Below are 21,255 nucleotides of genomic sequence, written 5' to 3' on the forward strand. Positions count from 1 at the left end.
CTCGCGACTTCAGAGACTTCACAAAATTCCCGTGGGAATTCCCAAAAGTTACATCGTGTTTTTACGTTGCATTAAAAACAAGCCAAATTTCATGACGGTTTTTATTTCGAAATTTTATCCCCATCCTGTGGGAATATCGGGATAAATAACTGAATTTACCGTGAGAGTTACGGGCAACCGGTGGATGCAAGAGGCGAGATGTCGTTCATTGTGGCGTTCTAGGGGGGAGGCCTTTGTCCAGCAGTGGACGTCTTCTGGCTGATGATGATAGTGCTAAAATCGAATTTACTACAAATAGTTTTTGGTAAAAATTTCATTGTTAAATAAAAGCTTTTTGCTGACTGTATTTTTTGTTGACTTTACTTGCATTGTCACCCAAACTAGGTACATTTGCATACCAAATTTCAAGTCGATGCCATTAACCGTTGAAGAGTTCCGTCCTGCGGAGACGATCGTGGCCGGATCACTACCAGATTATTATTGTATTGGTTATTGTATTGTCACGCAATTTACATAATTATGCCAAATTTCAAGACAATCCGACTACTAGAAGTGTGTCAAAATCAACTTGCAAGATTTGATACGCACATACTAGATACATAGGTACAAGATACATTCCAAGTTAAATAAAAGCTTTTAAAAAAGAATAAAAAACTTTTTTTTTAATTAATCCCTATGGTTGAAGTATTACACACTCTCATCTATGGTTGAACACTATGTGGCCAAACTTACATGCACCCATTCCGTAGCCCATTGCATTCAATTATCATGCACCCAGCGCCAATTGACAGTATGACATGACAGCTCAGTTGACCAACAACAGTATTGGCTCTGTGCACGACATCAGCGCCACCTAGCGTCCGCAAGTTTATCGGCTCTGAGGTTCTGTTTTGAAATTTTATTGCGACATTGTGACAAAAATCAAACCTATCACGTATAAATTTATAATACTTAATTACTGTGATACCGTGATTTGGGTGGACAAAGGGCTGTGAATTAATTTTTGGTCATTACAAAATTAATGAGATAAGTAAAATTTATTCAAAAAGTGTGCTTTATTTTGGTTATGTCAGGGTTTGTTTACTTCATGTCACTTTTATAGTAAAACAAAAAGATAAAGCTACTTTAATGGTTTCTTTAAATAATCGTAAACACATATAATTGTTCTTGTATCGCTAGTAATAAATTAAATATCGTTTTCAGATCAAAATACGTATTATTTTGACGACCGGTTTTGTGTGTATTAATATAAAATTTCAACCACAAACCGTTTCAAAAGGAAAATTGTTGGTATCTGCTGGACTTGGCATAATTCAAGAAGACAAACATCTGTTACTAAAATTAGGCAGTTAAGTCTACACAAATTGCTTTGTTAATGACAGATTCATATGAGTATGACAGATGACAGAACCTAAATTATTTCTACTTTTTGCCACTATTAGCGCTACGATAGATTTATTACCCAGTAGTATTTACCTCGACGTTTCGGCAACGTCAGTTGCCGTGGTCACGAGTAGACTGAAGTGTGGGGTGTCAACTCGTGTACCCTACGCCAACTGTAACATTCAATTTGAGGTAATATTTACTGTCTCGTTTACTTTTGTCCAATAAGTTTGCCATAAAGTTTGATTTGATTTTATTGCAGTCGAAACCATAAACGAAATTTAATTTTATAGAACCATAAATATTTATACTTTTTATAACTATTAGCGCTACGATAGTTTTTGTTGACTTTACTTGTATTAACATTCAACAACCAGCGAATACATTACAGAGATGTCAATACTTAAATGTGGATCTGTTAAATGAGGTGGCTAGAGCATACAGTATTGTGGTAGAGTTATATTACAATGTGACATTCAATTTGTTTGATGAAATAAAGTTTTCGTTTACTTTTGTCCAATAAGTTTGCCATAAAGTTTGATTTGATTTTTTTGACCAATGTTAACGAACGACTACTTTGGTGTATGAAAAATACCCTACCGTATAGTTTTTATAAAGGTAACCCAAGCTTTTTTGCTGACTATGGTTTTTGTTGACTTTACTTGTATTAACATTCAACTAACGAAGTTAACTCGCAAGATTTGAAATAAATAACAAATATATGTGGGAGTCAAATAAAAGTCTCAATTTTATTCTGTAATTTATTCTATTCGATGATTTTGCCAAAGTCGAGGTTAAAGAAAACACTTCAGTTTTTATTCAGCCATTGTTTGCAGCAGCTCACATCTAATCAGCCAACGACTAACGTATTTACAAGTTTTTTTTAAATCGATTAAAAAGAAAATTGTTGAAATTGATACATAGATATTGAGCAGTGAAATGTCAAAATTAACAAAGCATCCCCTAGGGTCCCAGCCCCTAGGGTTGCACTCGACGACTGTCAGTAATGCATCTGCAAATTGATACTGGTTATAATCCAATTGTGCGACCCTAATATTATGGCTGGTGATTTCTGATATTCTTAGTCCCCAAACATTTACTTAACTTGAAATGTTTGTATTTAATTCGTCTTCAAAGATTCATGCAAATAGATTTCACCCACTTCGAAGTGCTCAGTTTGACCAGTTTGGTAGCAAACCATACCGCATATACCTGCTTGGGTACTCCCAAGAAATACAGTTCTACCCATTTGGGGTTGGGTGTACAGTTTTACCCATCTATGTATTTCCTTTTAGATTCTGCTGACTGTTTTCACATACCAATCAAAATAACAATGAGAGTTTCTTTACAGGCGAAATGTCGCTCGATGGCGTTAATGTCGCGAGATATTTGTACGTACCATAAAGCCCAGGGGGGTTACTACGAAATTTGAAAATCGAAGTTCGTATTAAGCCGTCCCTCCCACTCTCGTACCTATTAAATAATATAAGCGTCAGCGGGACGCAAGATATGAAGTTCGAATTTTGCACTTCGTAGTAATGGCAAACGTTGCACGAAGTTTCAACGACTCTATCTACTTCATAAAACCTTATTCCTGAACTATTTTAACCAAACACTCACTCTTATTTATTTAGAACTCAGAACACTAATCACCGCTGAGTCTTCCAACAAATATTGGGGTGCCAAGTAGGCCGGAGGTTGTAACTTAACTGTATTTACATTCTTTCTTAGTATTGCTATATTTAATATCCAGCCAGATTGATTGAAAACCATTTTTTTTAATGGTACCTATACGTTTCTTCAGCTCTACTTTAGTTCGCTAATACGCTCCCGTAAATCTCAGGAATAATCATTTACTCTTTATATTATGTACAGGGATATTTGGAAATAACCCCGGCCCGCATTGGCCTACTCCAAATAGCGAATCTAGTTTGTTAAAAATGTAGTTAAGTTTAATACTTGCGTTCATCATCATCATCATGTCAGCCAAAAGACGTCCACTGCTGGACATAGGCCTCCCCCAAAAATACTTGCGATGCCTCATCATTAAATAACATTGTTATTTTTTTTTAATAAAGGTAGTACCTCGTTGCAGCAAAAAAAAATGAATTAATAATTAAACAGCAATATTTTTGTCCACAGAAGCGGCTTGAAGCTGCGTCAGCTGACGGACGGCCGCCATCTTGTGCAAATCATCTACTCTCCAAATGGTGCCATCCAGGATTGTGAATACATAACCCAGACAAAATCAGCAAGAAACTTTCTAAAAACATTGCGAAAAGAATTAAAACTAGCATTAGACGAGCAAAGTTTTAAACTGCAGAGAAATGAAAATACAAATATCGATGAAGAGAAATTTTACCGCCATTATAGCAATGTGACGTTTCGAATTCTGAAAAGTGACGAGCGTCTTCCTCTAGATATCGCCAGTTGGTTAGACTTTGATAAATTAAAAATGGAGTGCCTCGAACGGCACGAAGAATTAAGGTTTATGATGGAAAATAAAAATAAAGTTGGAGCTAGTTCTCTGGCTAGGTAACTATTGATTGAATGATTGAACATTAATTAATTTAATGCCATTTCTTGCCTCAATTAATGATATTGGACAAGATTGATTTTCTGAAGGTTTCTAGCACTCTAATCGTACGCTGCTCGGTTTACTTGTTTTCGTTTTTCGAGTAGTCTTTAGAGTGCTGGAAACCAAAAGTGTCATCCTTAAATTTTACTAGGACAATTTGAGAATCCTTCTGAGCTTGTTAGAAAAAGATAGACAGCCAAACAAATAAACTCGGCAACTTTGTGCCAGTCATATTGAAGAAATCTTAGATCAGAGTAAAAAACTAAACGTTCTTGTTGAAGCAATTTAGAATTGTCTCTTTGTGTTGTAAGAGATATTTTTATTAAAAAAAAAACTTAATTTAACAAAATTATTTACCTAAGTATCTATAACATATAAAACTAGATACGCCTTTATATATACTCAGCGGCAAAAAATTTGGCCCACTCTCCATACAAAATTACCCATTTCTACGTTACATACATTTGAGGGCCACATTTGTTGCCGCTCAGTATATTTTCAACGTCTCAGCAGGAAGTCTTTCAGTTTTCCAACTGTAGTACAGTCAGCAGCAGTAGCGAATGAGCAGTTACAGTGCTCAAAATGATCTATTTTGTGTACAGCCAAAATGATCAAAAATATCGGAGCATGAACTCTGATGCGTTAAGAATAGATTAAATGGTCCGATATTGTTGACTACCTTGGCCACTCCGAAATATCTGAAGGCGACTCCACAAAATGACACACGACACGACACTACACACGACTTTACTGCCAAAAAAATGAAATGAAATGAAATCGTTTATTGCATGACCACAGGTATATAAATAAGATCCTCGTGTTTTGGTGTGTCCTTTTATGATCTACCATTTTCTTGGTGTACAATATAAAAAAATTGAACAAAATTAAAAATTAAATCAATGAAATTAAATTAAATAGAATACATTAAATGAAGTTAAAAATAAAAATAAACAAAACATAATCAATTAAAATACATTAGCTAGTCAAAAAAATACAATAAAGTTAAATCACAATCACTCAGCAAAAAAAATCATATACGCTACAATGTCAAATTTCAAAACCATACATTAATAACCATAAATGTCAGTACTCAACTGGTTAGTTAATTTATATTCCAGATATTCTTTAACTGTATAAAAACAGTTAGTCAAAAGCCATTTCTTCAATTTGGTTTTGAACACTTGTCCATTCAAAACTTTTAATTCGTCTGGAAGACGTACCAAGGTACCTAATAAGAGAGTGTGCAGATAATTTTGAGCATCACAGCTGCTCATCTCCTTCTGCTGCTGACTATACCTATTCTGTACTGTACTTATATTTCTTAAGTTAAGGAAAAAAGCTTTTTATTAGTTTTAAGTAGTCAGTGCGTAACTAGAAATTTCGAATGTGAACAACGCAATTTTACTTTTTGCACTGTTAATTACGATTTATTTTTCCCTCGATAATTCTATTTCCACACATAGGGAAGCTTATTTTCTTACGCTCGAAATACAACTGTAAATAATTAAAAAAATACTCAGTTTCTCTATGGTTTTATACAGATGACAAGAGACAGAAATTTCGAGTGTAAGAAACTCGGCAACCTCTCTACTCATTCAGTTCTATACTCGATTTCACGCAGCTCAATCACGATTCGTTCTCTAAACTCTACAATATAAGTCTTTCGCCATCTCAATCATCAGTGGAATGACCTTTTCCATTATCTTCTACCACCACGTTTATGAAAATCACCACATCGTCTTTTCGTAATAAAATATGTACTTATGATTAACAGCCAGCCAACTTGATTGCGACTGTTTCAATATTTCGAAAATAAAAACGTGCTCACTGTGTATTCTAAAAGACGAAATTATGTTTAAGAACTTATTAAGTTCTACTCCTCGTTTAATGACACGAAATTAATCTCTTTCTACACTAACACTAAGTTAAATCAGCAGTTTTTATTGTAAAACTTAATATAAGATTTCTTACATAATAATCAACTTAAACATTAATATTTTGAATCGGGTACCTAGGTATTCCTAAGTAATCTATTTAAATTAAAATCACAATTTCTACTAAATGACATTGTAACGCATAACTCACATCTTAAATCAAGTTTAGCTCGACATGTTTCGGGCTAATTCGTAGCCCTTCTTCCTAGGAGCAACGCTACGCAACGCAATTATTATTATTATTATTTAATATGAGTGAATCTCACGTTTGTGTGTGTTGTGTGTTCTATTTTTTCGTGGTTCTAGTCTACATTATCTATCACTCTAGAAAAAAAGTACAAACAGAACAGTTCTTTTTAACAAACACAAAACTTTAAAACCCTAACTAACAAGCGTTCGAGCAGATCCAAATCCTAAAACTTCTTGATCAATTTCCCGCCAAATCAACTGTCACTTTTAACTTTTTAAACTAACCATAGACTAACCAAACGACAGGTCACGGAGGTCATTGAGAGAGAATTTCATAGTTCCCGGAACGAAATGGTGTGGTGCCGGCCAGTTAGCTGAGAAATACAACGAATTGGGGCAAGATAGAAAAGAAGACAGATGCTGTAGGGCGCACGACAATTGCAGAGTGAACATCGGCGCGTTCAAAAGGAGATTCGGCTATTTCAACTTTCGGCCATTCACGATCTCGCACTGTCGGTGTGACAGAAGGTTTGTTTTATTTTTATTTTTCACCGGTTACGTTTGAAGGAACGGTTTGCTTTAGGTCACGCTTAATTCTCTGTCTTTGACTGCCGACCGCGTCAAAAACGACTACAGAATGTCATTTGTAATATTGTAAATAATGCACTTTGTTTGCAGTGGGGTTGGTTTGGTGGTGGGTTTGTTGTTTTTTTATTGTAAATTACACATATGATTGTACAGTGTCACTTAAACATACAAACACTATTATATCGTTTCATTCATCTTGATTCAGTGTTCTGCTGTAAATCTACTTGATTGACCGTCGATTTTTTTATTAGAAGCAGTATACAAAGTTCATTACAAGTGGCTATAATAGTATACCGGGAAGTCGTTATCGTTGGAAAGGTATTATAAGGATCTTAATTAGTATCCTATATCATAGGAGTTTATGTCTTTACCGTGAGGTTTAATTGGTCGTAAGATCAGCCCGTTGAAGTTAAACCATTTTCATATGTTTTGTCGCCGCTGGTTTACTGGGGTCAAACAAGGACAGAAATATGACGGGTCAATTAAAAATCTTATTTATTTGCAAGTCTTGGTCGGATTATATGGGATCGTTCTTGGCCACTTAGAATCATTACATGTCAATTAAAAATAAAATTGGCACGAATGACGGAAGGAAGTGTAAGTTTATGGTTTAATCTTTGCTAAATTGTTTCAACTAAAAAATTTAAAAAAATGGATTTTAAGTGTAGCGCATATTTTTTTTTACTTTTATGAAGTAGGTAACTAATTTATAAGGGAACGAGTACCGCGATTTATCATATATCGGCCATAAAAGTTTAACATTATTAAGGAAACATATGCCCTTTCGAATTCTCTAAGTGGCATATCTTGATATTAGTGACATTTACCGATGTTTTAACGACGAGATTACTTTTGACTACCTAGCCCAAATTTTATTTAGCCTTTCAATACTGGCCAATAAAGCCATAAAACGTGATCTATGGATCATTCACTGCTGCATGTTGGCAACAATCTTTATAGCACTCTGGATCCACATATGACGGATAGCAGCACAAATTTACATAGTCATTCGATAGTGGCGCTGCAGTCGTAGGAAAGTTACAATATTTGTGCGTTGGAAGGTTAGTTCCATATTTGATAAACCGCATGAATAAGTTGGTTTTTGGGTTTACATCGATCCCTACTCGCCACATTTACGATTATTATTTTAAATCATAAAAACTCGTTGGTGGTCTTCGGTGTAGGCACTCAATTACGAAACAGGTCATAACGGAAAAGGTCATTACATTTGATGGTATATCCCTGAGAAGAAGGTGATTTGACAGAAACCGGTAACGCAGTGAATGCAATTCGGACTTCGTTCTGCAAATTTTGCTTACAAACTTAAACACCGCTAAATCAAAATTAAATAAATGACCGTCAACATGGCCAGTGACCTTCCTATTTTAGCGGCCCTATTAAAAAGTTTGTACAATTTTGAACGAAAATCGAATAGCGTTGCGAGCGTAATTAAAAAGTAAAAACAATTGACAGACAAAAGCGCGACGCCATGGAGATACTAAGGGTGCCCGGCACGAAATGGTGTGGAAAAGGTTTTTCAGCGACGCGTTACTCCCAGCTCGGTGGTTACACACGAACGGACAGATGTTGCCGTGTCCACGATCTGCGATGTCCTTTCTGGATCGGTGGCATGGAGAAGAAATACGGGCTTTACAATTGGCGGGTGAACACGCTTATGCATTGCCGCTGCGACGAAAGGTAGGCTGTATCGGTTGATGTCGTTGCTTTAAAAAGTTAATTTTGCCTTTCGTATTTTGACGTTTCATTTGAATTTGCGTTGGTAAGTAAGTAAACAGTTTTAGCTTGCATTTTGCACGGATTTGTGTGTTCTATCTTTGTTTTGTGTGCACGGTTTTTTGTCATGTTATATAGCTTATGGTTTATGTTAAACTAGATGTACTTGTATTGAATTTCATTTCATAAAGAACTACTACTGCTAAGCATTGCTTTGTCGATTCAATGGATTAATAAGAGTGATTTTTAAACAATATTTTAAGCTTTTAATTATTATTTCTAAGTACGTCCTTAAAGTCAAAGACAGTCAAATCAGAGATGCATTTTAATAGAGTCATTTCTAAAACGAAGCGAGTAAAGTAGAAACAGGAAATAAAAATAAATGGGTTATAAATGAAATACATAGATATAAAAAAGGCTGTCGTCGGACACGATAGGCGACGGGATTTCTTATAAGATATAAAAGATGTCGAGTAGTGCTTGACAATTTTTTTTTATCAACATAATTTAAGAAGTAGTAAAGAGTTAATTTAGTTCCTTTTACGAAAGAGCGGATTAAATCATAAAGCTTTACAAAAATTTCTACTGAATAAAGTTCATTGTTCAGACCCAGACTATAGGATGAAAAGTGTCACATTTTAAATTTATTGCTAAGTTGCGGGTTTCTCAAAATTTATTGAGCATCGATACCCATTGTTTTGATGAAATTTCTGGTTTAGCCAAAACATGGGACATTTGATTGACTTGTTTTCACAAGGTGTAGGTACAGTCACCAGCATTAATATCTGACACGTCCTTCCGGCCCTAGAAATAGAGTCGTATCAGTCGTATTTATGCACGCTTGTTGTGTCAGATATTGGTGCTGGTGGCTGTACTTTGAGGTAGAACTTTAATTGCCAAATTTTTAGTTGTGCTTACACCTTGTGATTTTTTTTATAAACAACGTTCTGTGAAAATGTTCCCTTGACGTTAAGGGCAGTCAGAAAAATAGACAGGAAGGTTACTACGAGTAGACACTAGGTATAGGTAGTGTAGTACCACGAGAGTTAAAGTGAATGATTACACACATCTACATTAAGAACTGATTGCGTAAAAGGAGAATGAATGAGATGAATGTCAAAATTCCGCTGTCTGTTGTGTGGGTGACCTCAACTCCGGTGGCACTGCCAACACGTAACCCAATAGTAATGCTTTTTGTGACGACTGCTTGTTGATTGCAATACAGAAAATAGAGTTAAATAGTACAATAACTAGTGACCAGATAAGGTGTATTTTGTATATTTAATTGGGTATTTAGCCCATTTTCATCGTCATTATATTTCACTCACTATATTTACAATATTTATAAGTAGGTAGGATATGTGATCCATTGCCAGAAGCACTAAGTACTAAGTATCCAAATTCAAAAAATGGCCACCCACTTACTTTAGTCAATGTGGAACGATATTTTTCCACCTATAAAATGTTTTGAATGATGGAACGTACAATTACTGGCACGTGAGGTATCCCATCTTAGGCCTCTAGGTTGGCAACGCGTCTGCAATACCCCTGGTGTTGCAGATGTTTATGGGCGGTGGTGATCTCTTACCATCAGGAGACCCACCTGCTCGTTTGCCATCCAGTCGAATAAAAAAAATTTTTTAATGCCGAACATTTTTAAAAGTATCTTGTTGTTAACGTGGACTAAAATAACTTGCAAAATACCCACCCACCTTATTATTAATTTTCTGTCAATTTCTACATTTGAAATAAAATTTAAAGCTTTTTATTTTATTATTTCTCTACAAAAGAATTTTTTTTAATCTGCTTTATATGGAATAAAATTAATTTCTCTTCATGTAGGTACCATTTACGAAAGAATACAATGAATACAAAACCTACTTATATAATAATGAGAAAGTTTTGTCTCAATCATGAATAACGTATGAACTGATTTACATTAAATATGGTATGAAATGGTTTTAGTCCCAGAGAAGAACAAAAAATAGTTTTTATCCTAGAAAACTCACAGACATCATCGCGGGCATCAGCTAATATTTAGGTATATAAAGTCCGGACACAATTTTTATTATGAATACCTTACCTACTCCATTCGTCCCTTGTTCCAAACGACAATTAGAAAACCCCGATAGTATCTCCGTACCTCTAATTGGAGGCTATAAATAAACCGTAGAGCTATCTGTCCGTCTGTCTGTTTATTTGTACCCTCAAATAATTGATACGCTGGGTTATTAATGTTATTAAAAAAATTTTTTTTATTCGACTGGATGGCAATCGAGCAAGTGGGTCTCCTGATGGTAAGAGATCACCACCGCCCATAAACATCTGCAACACCAGGGGTATTGCAGTAGTAGTAGAGGCCTAAGATGGGATACCTCAAGTGCCAGTAATTTCACCGGCTGTCTTACTCTCCACGCCAAAACACAACAGTGCAAGCACTGCTGCTTCACGTAAAACGTATCCAGTCTAAGATCAGGGTCTGAAATAGTACCTAAGTTTTTGTTAAACAAACGACAATAATTTTTCGCGTGGTATTTTTATGGTATCTACTTCTAGTAATTTCATTCAAATATCGAACGCAAAAATGATTTTAAGTTCTTTACATGGGTTTTAATTACATTTACCCTTCATATCATTATTACTTCTACGAGTAACGTAACCAATACTCAATGTTCACAGTCCAAATCATACAATAGAATCATCCTTGATCAACAAAAAATTTAAATGGGTATTTTATTGCAGGCATTTTACAACGGTATCAGTCGGACCGATCTACGGATATCTGGCGACAGACTATAATAGGCTGAACACCGTCGTTCCATGGCCTCATTTTAAAAAAAAGATGCCATAAACACCTAGTTAGTGTTTTTATTAGGGGTGTGTTTTTAAAATACCAGGGTGAGATCAAAAGCTATCTACTTAGCTTTAAAAATAAGAGTAAACCAAACCAATGAATGTAATTAACAAGCGAGTATTAGTATTTTCTGTAATGATTACAGTGGTACTAGTACTTACTCGAAAATTGGATAGGTAATATACTAAGACATAGCAATCGGTGATACCTATATTCGGCCAAAAATAAAGAAATCATTCGCGTACAAATACCTCCATTGTTGTTGTCCCCAAACCAGACCTTTCCGCCCCGATAAACAAGAAAATAGTTATCTCCAATAAGTAACAAAGAAACCACCTTTCCACCCTTATTCGACGTTCATAATTTATGTATTGTCAGACAACGTATTTAAGCGCGTCGCGCATTATTCACACATTATAAATCGCACGGGCGATAACGGAACGCAGCCATAAAGCCAACATGGCGGCCTATTGACAGTTCTTTGACAGCGGTTTTGGCGGGATCCGAGAAAGGACTCATCTACTTTTACTAATAAACTACGAGTTAGTGCCTTGCAAAATGTTATAGTAATTGTACTCATAATAAGCTAAATAGGTACGCTCTTCAATTAGAAAGTTGGATTGTACCAAATACAACAATCTTTTAAGAAGTTGAGTAGGTACTTTAAGTGGTAAAGCAAACAAAGATAATGAGTTAAGATGAGTGAGATACAGCATCGGTCACTTGTTAACTGAATGCTACAAGCAAGCTACAAGTAAAACGCGTCTTTCAAGTCATTCAACAGAACTGCATGAAAAATAAACCATAAACCTCCACGCAGGTTTGCGGACACCTGTTTTGTCTATGGTTTCCGAGCCATTACCCGCCCATTCAGCCGTGCACCCGATTTTCGTATTTGGAACGTCGCGCAAAATGGCGTCTCGTGTCAACTTGTCGTCTAAACGGCCAGTTGTTTGCAAAATATGGCTTCTTTAGCTCATTACATCTTCAGGTTGCATCTGTTTAACCGACTTAGGAAAAGCATTTTGTTACGTTCTTTTACATGAACCGAATAGAACTTTCGATTTACTTAGATAAGCAGAAAACCTGTCTACGATGCTTGAGGTCCCGAGTTCGATCGCGGTCGGTGCAGATATTTGTGGGAATAATACGAATGCTTGTTTGCGAACTTTCGTTGTTTAAATAGGTATTTAAGTAGGTGTTTATCTGTACAAGTATAATTTATCCGTTGCCCGGTACGTACCTATAGTAGGTAAAAGCTTCACTTTTAGTGTTTGGGATTAGGTCAATTGGTGTCAAAAGTTCCATGATACTTATTCTATTTATTTGTTTCTGAAACAGCTCATAGCCCTAACTCTACAGAAAATAGAAATAAAAATACTAAGGCCTTAGAAGGCTTTGAAGTAGACTTCAATACGGGCAATCTTATTTTAAACTATTCCCTCGTAAAATCTTGTACTTAAAAACCGCCAGCTCAATTCCACAAGTATTGACAGCGCGCCAAAATGGTGGCTATAATTTCCCGCCAAAACAAGACGCGTTATAGATGGCGCGGTACGTCAACGGCTGTCGGGCGCATTCGTTCGAGTGCTCTTATCTGTGCATTCGAGTTATGGCGGGAAGACTGCGGTTCTGTCGTCTTTTATTTTAAGGTTATGTCTTATGTATTTCTTCGCTTTGTCGTATTTATTGCCCCGAAAGCACAAATTGTCATCCTAGAAAACATGAAGCAGCTTTAATTTCCATTAAAAAATAAAAACATCGTCACTAATGTGGTGATTAGTGTACGAGTACGATACTATAATCTGTTCCAACGGCAGGCGATAAAACTTAGTATGGACAACCTTTCGCTTGTATTTCGCATGTACAGTCAAGGGCAAAGATATCGACACGGCCAAAGTTACAAAAATATGTATACACGACTTTATGCACTTAACTTTGGCCGTGTCGATATCTTTGCCCTTGACTGTATATTATGTATTGCTTGTAACGTTATTCTTAAACAGGAAACAACAGGTTTTATTGTCTTGAGTGACCAATAACATACCCATACCTACTTTGTAAATTTGTACTGAGAGCAAATGATGAACAACTGCATCGGACAAAATAGCTATGTACTCAGCGGCAAAAAATTGCCCCACTCTCCATACAAAATTACCTATTACTTCATTACATTTGAGGGCCAGATTTTTTGCCGGTCAGTATACCTACATATGTATACTTCTTCAATAGAGTAAGTATAATAATTATGAATGCGAAAGTTTGTAAGTGTGTGTGTTTGTTTGCAACTCTCTCACGTTAAAACTGCTGGACGAATAGGTACTAATCTCGAAATCTTAACCGCTAATTGGGGAATTTATTAGGTGCAGTAAAATCCTGGAATTTCTAAATTTCAAAAAGTTCAATTTATCGCATTTTTAGTGCGCTGCACAATAAAATGACGATAAAAATAATATGTATAGTAGAGTCATTCACGATGACGCGTGCCCTGGTTCTTATTACAATGTCATTAATGGCTAATTTTGACTAAATCACGCGTCTTCGTGGATGGCACTAGGTAGGTATAGGTTCGGTAGACCAATTTCATAAACAAACGAACAGAGGAAATAAATAAATAAGTATCTAGATACTTAAGTTACCAAAAATAGCAACCCGACACGGATAAATCTTTTTCCATGTTTAGTTAATTGTTTGCCTTACGCTAATCGTTAGCAATAGTACATTATCGCTAGTTAATGTCCGACCGTGGGAGCGGGCGGATTACGAAGAGCTGACAAAGCTATAGCTTAGCGGGCGCTTTTCTCTTTGTATGCACTTAAGGAGCATAGAGTATAGAAAACGGCAGAGAGAAGTGGACTGAGTTTTTAAATAATGTCACTCGGAAATACCGTTTGAATATAAATGGAATAAACCATAACCAAGCTTCATTGCATGATTCTCCAAAATTCCTCACATAGAAAATTTCATCGAAATCTTTAGAACCGTTTCTGTAATTCCCGAAAAAATATATAGTTAGGTAAGAATTGCTCGTTTAAAAGTGATTTTCAGGAAGTTATACTTTTTATTTCCTCACCGTATTGAAGAATATAGGGCAGTAAAATAGTCACAACAATAGTAATCGTTTCTATTTATTACTGCTGGGTACATGTCACCTATAAAAAAATAAAGTTTAAAAATGCTAAACAATACCTAAAAATATTTTCCAGCATTTTGATCGATTCTAAATCTCTCTGTGGCCGCGCGTTACTCTATGTATCGGACTTGTAGCGCACTCTCCTGCTTGATTTGCCAAACTTCTGGTCAAGTCGTAGTGATGTGAACATGTCGAAGAAAATATCGATACCTACCTAAATTTGGGATATTTATTTAGCAAGGCAACTGCGTAGGTTATTATGTTGAAAATTGGTTGGGTGAGGGCGCCAGTCATGGAAAGGAACCAATAATGGAATATTTTTTCGGCTACCTAATATTAAGAAACGGACGCTACTTTTTCTAAAACTAATAACACTTATGTGCAGATAGATAAATGATGATCATAACTGGTAAAGTTCATGAATGGTGAGCTATAAGGCATTGAATCCTTGCTGTCCATTACTGGATACTACTGTACTTAACGTGTCCATGATTGGTGCCGTCACTCTTCTATGATACAAAGAAACTGTAAGACTCTAACAATTGCACACACATTCGCTTTATTTTTAAAACTCTCTTGTTGGCATGTTGGGCTATGTTTATTACAGAAAGATAACTTAAATTGTGTAATTTAAAAATGAAAATGTTTATTAAAATGGAACTAAAACTCTGGCATACCAACACGTCTTTAATAATCAAAAATGTTTGAGAAACCCAGTAAATTGACTTCTACTTGTACCCACTACCCTCTCGACCCAAATTGCGTCAATTCGCCTATCGATATTCTATTATTAATATCCATCGACTCTCCCCATCTCTCCCGCCACCCGTAAGCCATAAGTGGCTTAGTTACAGTACCGTCAAACACCGAATCAATGCGGGCTAAGAACAAAAGAAGGCTTACGCTCCCGAAAAGGAATTAACGAAAAATACTGGCCAGTAACTTGTGTTTTTTTTTTACTTTTGTCTCGTTAGCCAAAGTGCTGACCGCCGTGTTTTTTTTCTGACCCGCACTTTTTCGCCTTTGTGGCGTTCGATTTTGAAAAGTTGTAGTTGAACGTTTGATCTTTAAAGTTTGAGGTGCAGTCAAGTGTGATGAACTGATGTGGCATCGATGCTTAGGTTTGTTTTTTGTGATGTGAAAATGATTAACTCGTACCTTCTGGCCTGAAAAAGCCACAGTGGAAAGTTATGTGGGGCTTTCTTACTTTAGAGAGCATATTCACTTAAAACACATCGGAGGCGGTTGTCCACTGGCCGTTATGGGAGCTAATTATGGGATCTAATATAATATACCTCTGTCAAATCACAAAGTTATCCTGAAATGGCATTTTTCAAAGTAGAACGAAATAACCGTAACTTTATGTATTTTGTAATAAAAGGTAAAAGTAATTTACCTTATGTTTGTCGTAATAAACCTCTCTTTCTTTCTTTCTTAATAGACACTGGCAGAATCCACCAAATTTTTTAATGTTAAATTACCACACAAGCTAGAAGCGCACAAGAGCCACACTTCTCTGTTCATTTCAAATTTGAATTCACCTGTTTTTTTTTCCTGTCCCGTGAAAAGCCGAAGAGAACTACGTTATTAGATGACTTACGATATGTCTAGCTAGTTAGCTATGTATGTCCAAAGTGGGTAACCCAAATACCAACATACTCGTAAAAAAACATGCTGATTTTATTTTATTATTCCACGTGTCAAAACCGCAATCAAATCAATGGTAAAATCTGTTCTGGAAATATAACTTTTATCGCTTCCATCAATAATTTTATCACTAAAGCGATCTTATGATTCGATAAAATATTTGGATACTGGTGCCATCTTTGTAGGGGCTGAACAAGAAATTCCTTGCGCTGATTAAAAAAAATATACCTACTTTTTAGGGTTACGTATCTCAAATGTGTGTCTGTTTTTCTGTCACAGTCATATTGCTTCGAAACTACTGCACTGATTAACTTCAAAATTCGAACACGTAGGTATAGATAGTGCCACGAGAGTTGAAATGAATGATTGATTACACACACAGCTACAACATGTCGTACAATAACAGCAGGATTTTGACATTTACTCATTCATTTCATTCATTCTCCTTTTGTGCAATCAGTTATTTTGTGTGTGCGTGTGTGTGTAAGTTAGCGATTTAGAGACAGTAGCGGAATTTTAAAGATGGGAGTTGGGGTAAATTAAAAAGGGCTTTTCGTGAGCACCTCAGATATATTTATTATTTTTTTAACAAATAATTTAATAAAATCTTGTTTATTCGTGTAACATGACACATTTGGTTTGGTTTATATTTTAAGATAAATAGTTTTGAAAATATAAAAAAAAATAAGTGAAAGTTGATTTGTTATTTCCTATTAACTACGTATTTTGTTTAAAAAAAATATTTATATTTTTATACCTTTTTTTGTGGCGAATAAAGGGTAGGCCTTTGCCCAGCCGTGCGACATATTACAGGCTACATAAAAAACGACATGTTGTTTACCTTATATCTATTACTAAAAAAAAAAAAAAAAATGTTGATCCTTTATACACTTACGGAAGCAACAACTGCATCTTTAAAATGTTAAACTCACGTGAACTCGTAGACTAACACTATTATAGTAATGATGGTAATGATAACCCAGCCGTCTTTTTAGTTTCACTTTGAAGCCGGTCAGTTTAACAGCCGGCGCCGCGCGTCACCATTTCCCGCCATTTTATGACGTTTGAGCAATAAATTTGGCGCGAAAATTGCGCTCTCAAGTGACGTTTGCCGTTTAGTATTTGCTTACTTCAGATTTTATTGTCGAGTGATGCGCTGGGCGTCTTTTTGGGATTTATTAAAACTGAATAACTAAAACTGAAAAAATTATAACATTAATCAGTACAGTTGTTACATTATATTTTATTACTAATAATACTATCAGTTGATGTGTATGATTACTTCTGCAAATTCATTAATAGCTTTTCCACAGAAACTAAGCAATTTCCGGGATAAACACTATATTTTATCCTTCTCTGGACTTAAAATATCTCCGTACCAAAGTTCATCTAAATAGGTTCAGACGTTATTTCATGATTGGGTATCAAACTTCTTCACAAACTTTCTCATTTAGTTATTAGTAGGATTTTTGACTTGACTTTGTACCTAAGTATTTGCAGGGTGTCAAACGATTTCCGAATCAAACATGATCGCTTGTACTCGTTTGATACGACGGGTTTCAAATAGTTATAGATAGGTTAAAGTTATTACTTCCAATTCGAAGACAACAATTGACTAATTTAAATAATGGACATGTATTTTTTTTCTTTTTTAAATCAAACAAAAAACAACAAAGATTAAGCGCGTGCTAAAAAGTGTCGCTCAACGTGATATCACGCGGAACATTAACTGGCTATAGCTTTATATTTTTTTGTTTAGATAACAAAAAAAACTATACTTGGTTTAGATATGTATTTAACTAAATGTAAACAAAACAACGTCAATTGGTGTCTTAAATATTACTTGTCTTAAATACACTAGTCTAGTTTGTGTGACAATGATAGATAAGTAAAATGTTTAAAATCCTTGAATGTACCAAGTCTGGTAGCTGAAGTTTGTTTACATTTAGTTAAATACCTATCCAAACCCAGTATAACCCATTATCGACCTTCACCTTTTATCCCCCGAAACGAACCCGGGACGACGTGGGCGCTTACCTAAGACTAAAATAAAAATTTAAAAACAACACAAGTACCTAAATAAAAGCAAAGACCTAGTGCCTATAAGGCTCAACCCAAAAAAAGACTTACCAAATACCCCATCTCATTCCAGATTCCGTGCGTGCTTGAAGCTGGCCGACACTTCAGTCTCCAACATGGTGGGCAAACTGTTCTTCAACGTGGTGCAGACGCGCTGTTTCGTGTTGAAGCCAGTCAAGTCCTGCACTCGGAGGTCTTGGTGGGGACGGTGCTTGCAACGAGAGTACACTAAACATGCTTATTTAAGAGACAACTTGCCATATTAAAGTCACTAAGAAGTCGTGAAGATCAGCCTAACTTACCCAAAATAAAGGTTCACGTAGTAACGCAAGAATATAGAATACCTATCTATACATATGACAGATTTTCTGGATCATGACAACGAAATTATGAGCTAATTTTGTAATCCCAATGGCCCAAATTCCAATGTTCTAGGATAAAACGTGGTCAAGGAAGTCTAGTTTACTGGGTTTTTTCGCAGATATCTATAGCTTTCTAACTCCAGAAGTGTGCGTAAAACAGTGCAGCTGCAGTTTAAAACCATAATATGTTACGTGGATGATACTATTGAAGGGGGCCAATCTTCGTAGTCACATCTATGAAAAATCTATCATTTGGGTGTGGCGAAAAATTTACCTGAATTTGAAATACGAGAAGCTAAATATAAAATTATCTTCTATCTTATCCTATTCCTTCTTTTCCTATTTCCTTATTTTAATATTATAAATGTGAAAGTTCGTAAGTCTGTTTGTTTGTTACTGCATCACGTCTAAACCGCTGAACCGATTTAGATAAAATTCGGTATACAGATAGTTTGAGTCCCGGGGAAGGACATAGGATAGTATTTATCCCGGGAAATAGAATAGTTCCCGCGGGATAGCGATAAAAGAATTCTACGCGGACGGAGTCCCGGGTAATCGGCTAGTGGTCAAATAGTTAATCGAAATTTTTAGTTGAGTTAAGCTCTTTACATGGCTCGATTGAGTAATCGAAGCCATCGATCGTGAAGTGAGCGTACCTACTTAGTACGACGAAGTGGGTATAGACCGGTTGGTCGTCCCAGGTACCGCTGGGCTGGAGGGACTTAGATCTACAAAGATCTTTCTGATCTCGAGGTCTATAGCTAGGTGAGAGTTGACCCAAGATTGATAGGCATAGAATAGTCTCGGGTTGGAACCCAATACCCACTTTTGGACGCTACTGTGCCCAGCTAGTGTACCCTACCTGGTACCTGTAATTCTGTGACATTACAGATTTTTTCCACTTTCCCAGGTTCACAGATGACATATATAAATTGCCCCCGGGTTAGTATCGCCCAACAGCCAAAGGCAAAGATTGCCTACAGCCACAATAATAATAAAAAAACAATTCGCGTCGTATCGCATTTGTATCCGTACAAACGCGCGTTCAATAAACGCGGCAGGTGCATAGACCCTAGACGTCCATGGCAATAATAAGAATCCGGGAAATAATAGTGCATTGTGTCTTAAGGCCGGTAAATAAGGAATTACGAGCGAGAGTCTATTAGAAGCCCGAAGTCGAAGACTGAGGGCTTTAATAAGTCGATGTTCGTAATTATAGTACCGCCCGTGCGACATACAATGTTTTTCATCACATTTGCAAGTAAAATTTTATATTTGTAAAAGAAAAAATATAATTCTTCCTAATATTGGCGATACCTTAGGCTGTGCTCTTGGCAACGTCGCCCTCAACCTCCCTCAGCATGCGCCGCAACGTGCGTGTGCATGTGGTGGTCCATGTAGTCCTGCAGCAGCGCGCGCAGCGCCATCAGTACGGGCACTGACTCATGCGACCGACCTTGGGCTTCATGACAAGAAAATGTGTACGCGCAATGACTCATTTACCGACCACGGGTTTCATGACAAGCACATTAAGGTCGAGGGTTTTATTTGGGGGGTTGCAACTAAGGTAGCCTGCATGTTACGACACTGTTTACGAGCAAGTGTGATGAAAAAAAAATGCATCGATGTTTAGTTTCTCTTTCTACTGTTGTCTATTGTGTTGTGGACAGTTGAAGAAAAATTATTAAATTTGTCCAATTATTTAATAAAATATGGTACTGAGTTCCAGATTCATTTTTGTTTGTAAATATTGTAAAATATTGATTACGAACATTTGTGATTTAATATAATTTTGTTTTTTAATTTTATTCCGGTGGAGTATTTTTGAAATCTCGTAGTTTAAGAATTTTAATTTTGTTTTTATTAATAAGTATAACTAGCATGCCAGAAAATTTATATCAAAAGTCAAAGCAAAACTATAAATAAATAGAATTTTACATACATAGTATGAAACGAGGATAACAGTATTAAATTGTCTAAATAAAATATTTAAAAATAATATTATATGAAATGGTTCAGTTTCAATTATCAATTTCAAATAACTTTATTTTATTTACCTATAATAAACATTTGTAGAAATTAAGCACTAATATCATGTAAATATTAAGATTTAACTTTAGGTTAAGTAAATGTTTATATTTAGTATTTATTTAGCGAAAGTAAGGGATATCAAACTTACTCTAAAATAATACAACAATAAAAAAATTAAAGCAACCTTTGCATTGTGGTTAACGAGTAACTTATTTTTAAACTATTTTTCATTTTACTTTTTTGTTATCTGTTAGACAGAATATGCAGATTTATATTAAGCTTGAATCAATTTAAATAAAAAAAAGGCAAAACAGGTAGTCAACTTGTAGACTTCAATTTATCAAAAAATACAGTTGAAATGGCAGTACCTAATGATGACAGGAAAAAAACGGTGGGTTGAATTTTGATGGATTAAAGTATAATTTTAATGTTGAAGTTTGAGACTCCTAGCGTCACCTATTGGCAACACGGTGTAAGTTTGATTTCCCTTACAGAATTATAGTACGTAAACGAGCAAGTTCCTCTATTTGACAATATATTCGTGTAATTGATTGTGTAGATCGTCGAATTTCTTAGTAAATGTACTTATTAATAATTAAAATTAAAAAGCCAAGTGGGTTTGTCATTTTGTGAATATTCCTAGCTGTAGTTGGATAATGGGTAAAAAATGCCAATTAGGAAATATGTAATGAAACAATTAGATTTATTTATTTTACTGAGAAATTACGAATTATACTTAAATA

The 21,255-nt window shown here is 35.6% G+C and overlaps 1 protein-coding gene across 3 annotated transcripts in view; it reads left to right on the plus strand.

Annotated features, from left to right (window-relative positions):
• Nucleotides 1-19,591, plus strand: part of LOC141442831 (uncharacterized) — a 64,126-nt gene extending 44,535 nt beyond the window's left edge. Inside the window, exons 3-6 of one of the 3 annotated variants that reach the window (XM_074107955.1) lie at nucleotides 3,526-3,918; nucleotides 6,391-6,612; nucleotides 8,146-8,370; nucleotides 18,193-19,591. In XM_074107955.1, the coding sequence (XP_073964056.1) occupies nucleotides 3,526-3,918; nucleotides 6,391-6,612; nucleotides 8,146-8,370; nucleotides 18,193-18,385 (1,033 nt within the window). In that variant the 3' untranslated portion in view covers nucleotides 18,386-19,591. The remainder of the gene's footprint in view (nucleotides 1-3,525; nucleotides 3,919-6,390; nucleotides 6,613-8,145; nucleotides 8,371-18,192) is intronic. The other 2 variants (XM_074107957.1, XM_074107956.1) reach the window with 2 other exon arrangements.
• The last annotated feature ends 1,664 nt before the right edge of the window (nucleotides 19,592-21,255 follow it).

The sequence above is a fragment of the Choristoneura fumiferana genome, chromosome 26, assembly GCF_025370935.1.
Source record: "Choristoneura fumiferana chromosome 26, NRCan_CFum_1, whole genome shotgun sequence".
Taxonomy (NCBI): Eukaryota; Metazoa; Arthropoda; class Insecta; order Lepidoptera; family Tortricidae; genus Choristoneura; species Choristoneura fumiferana.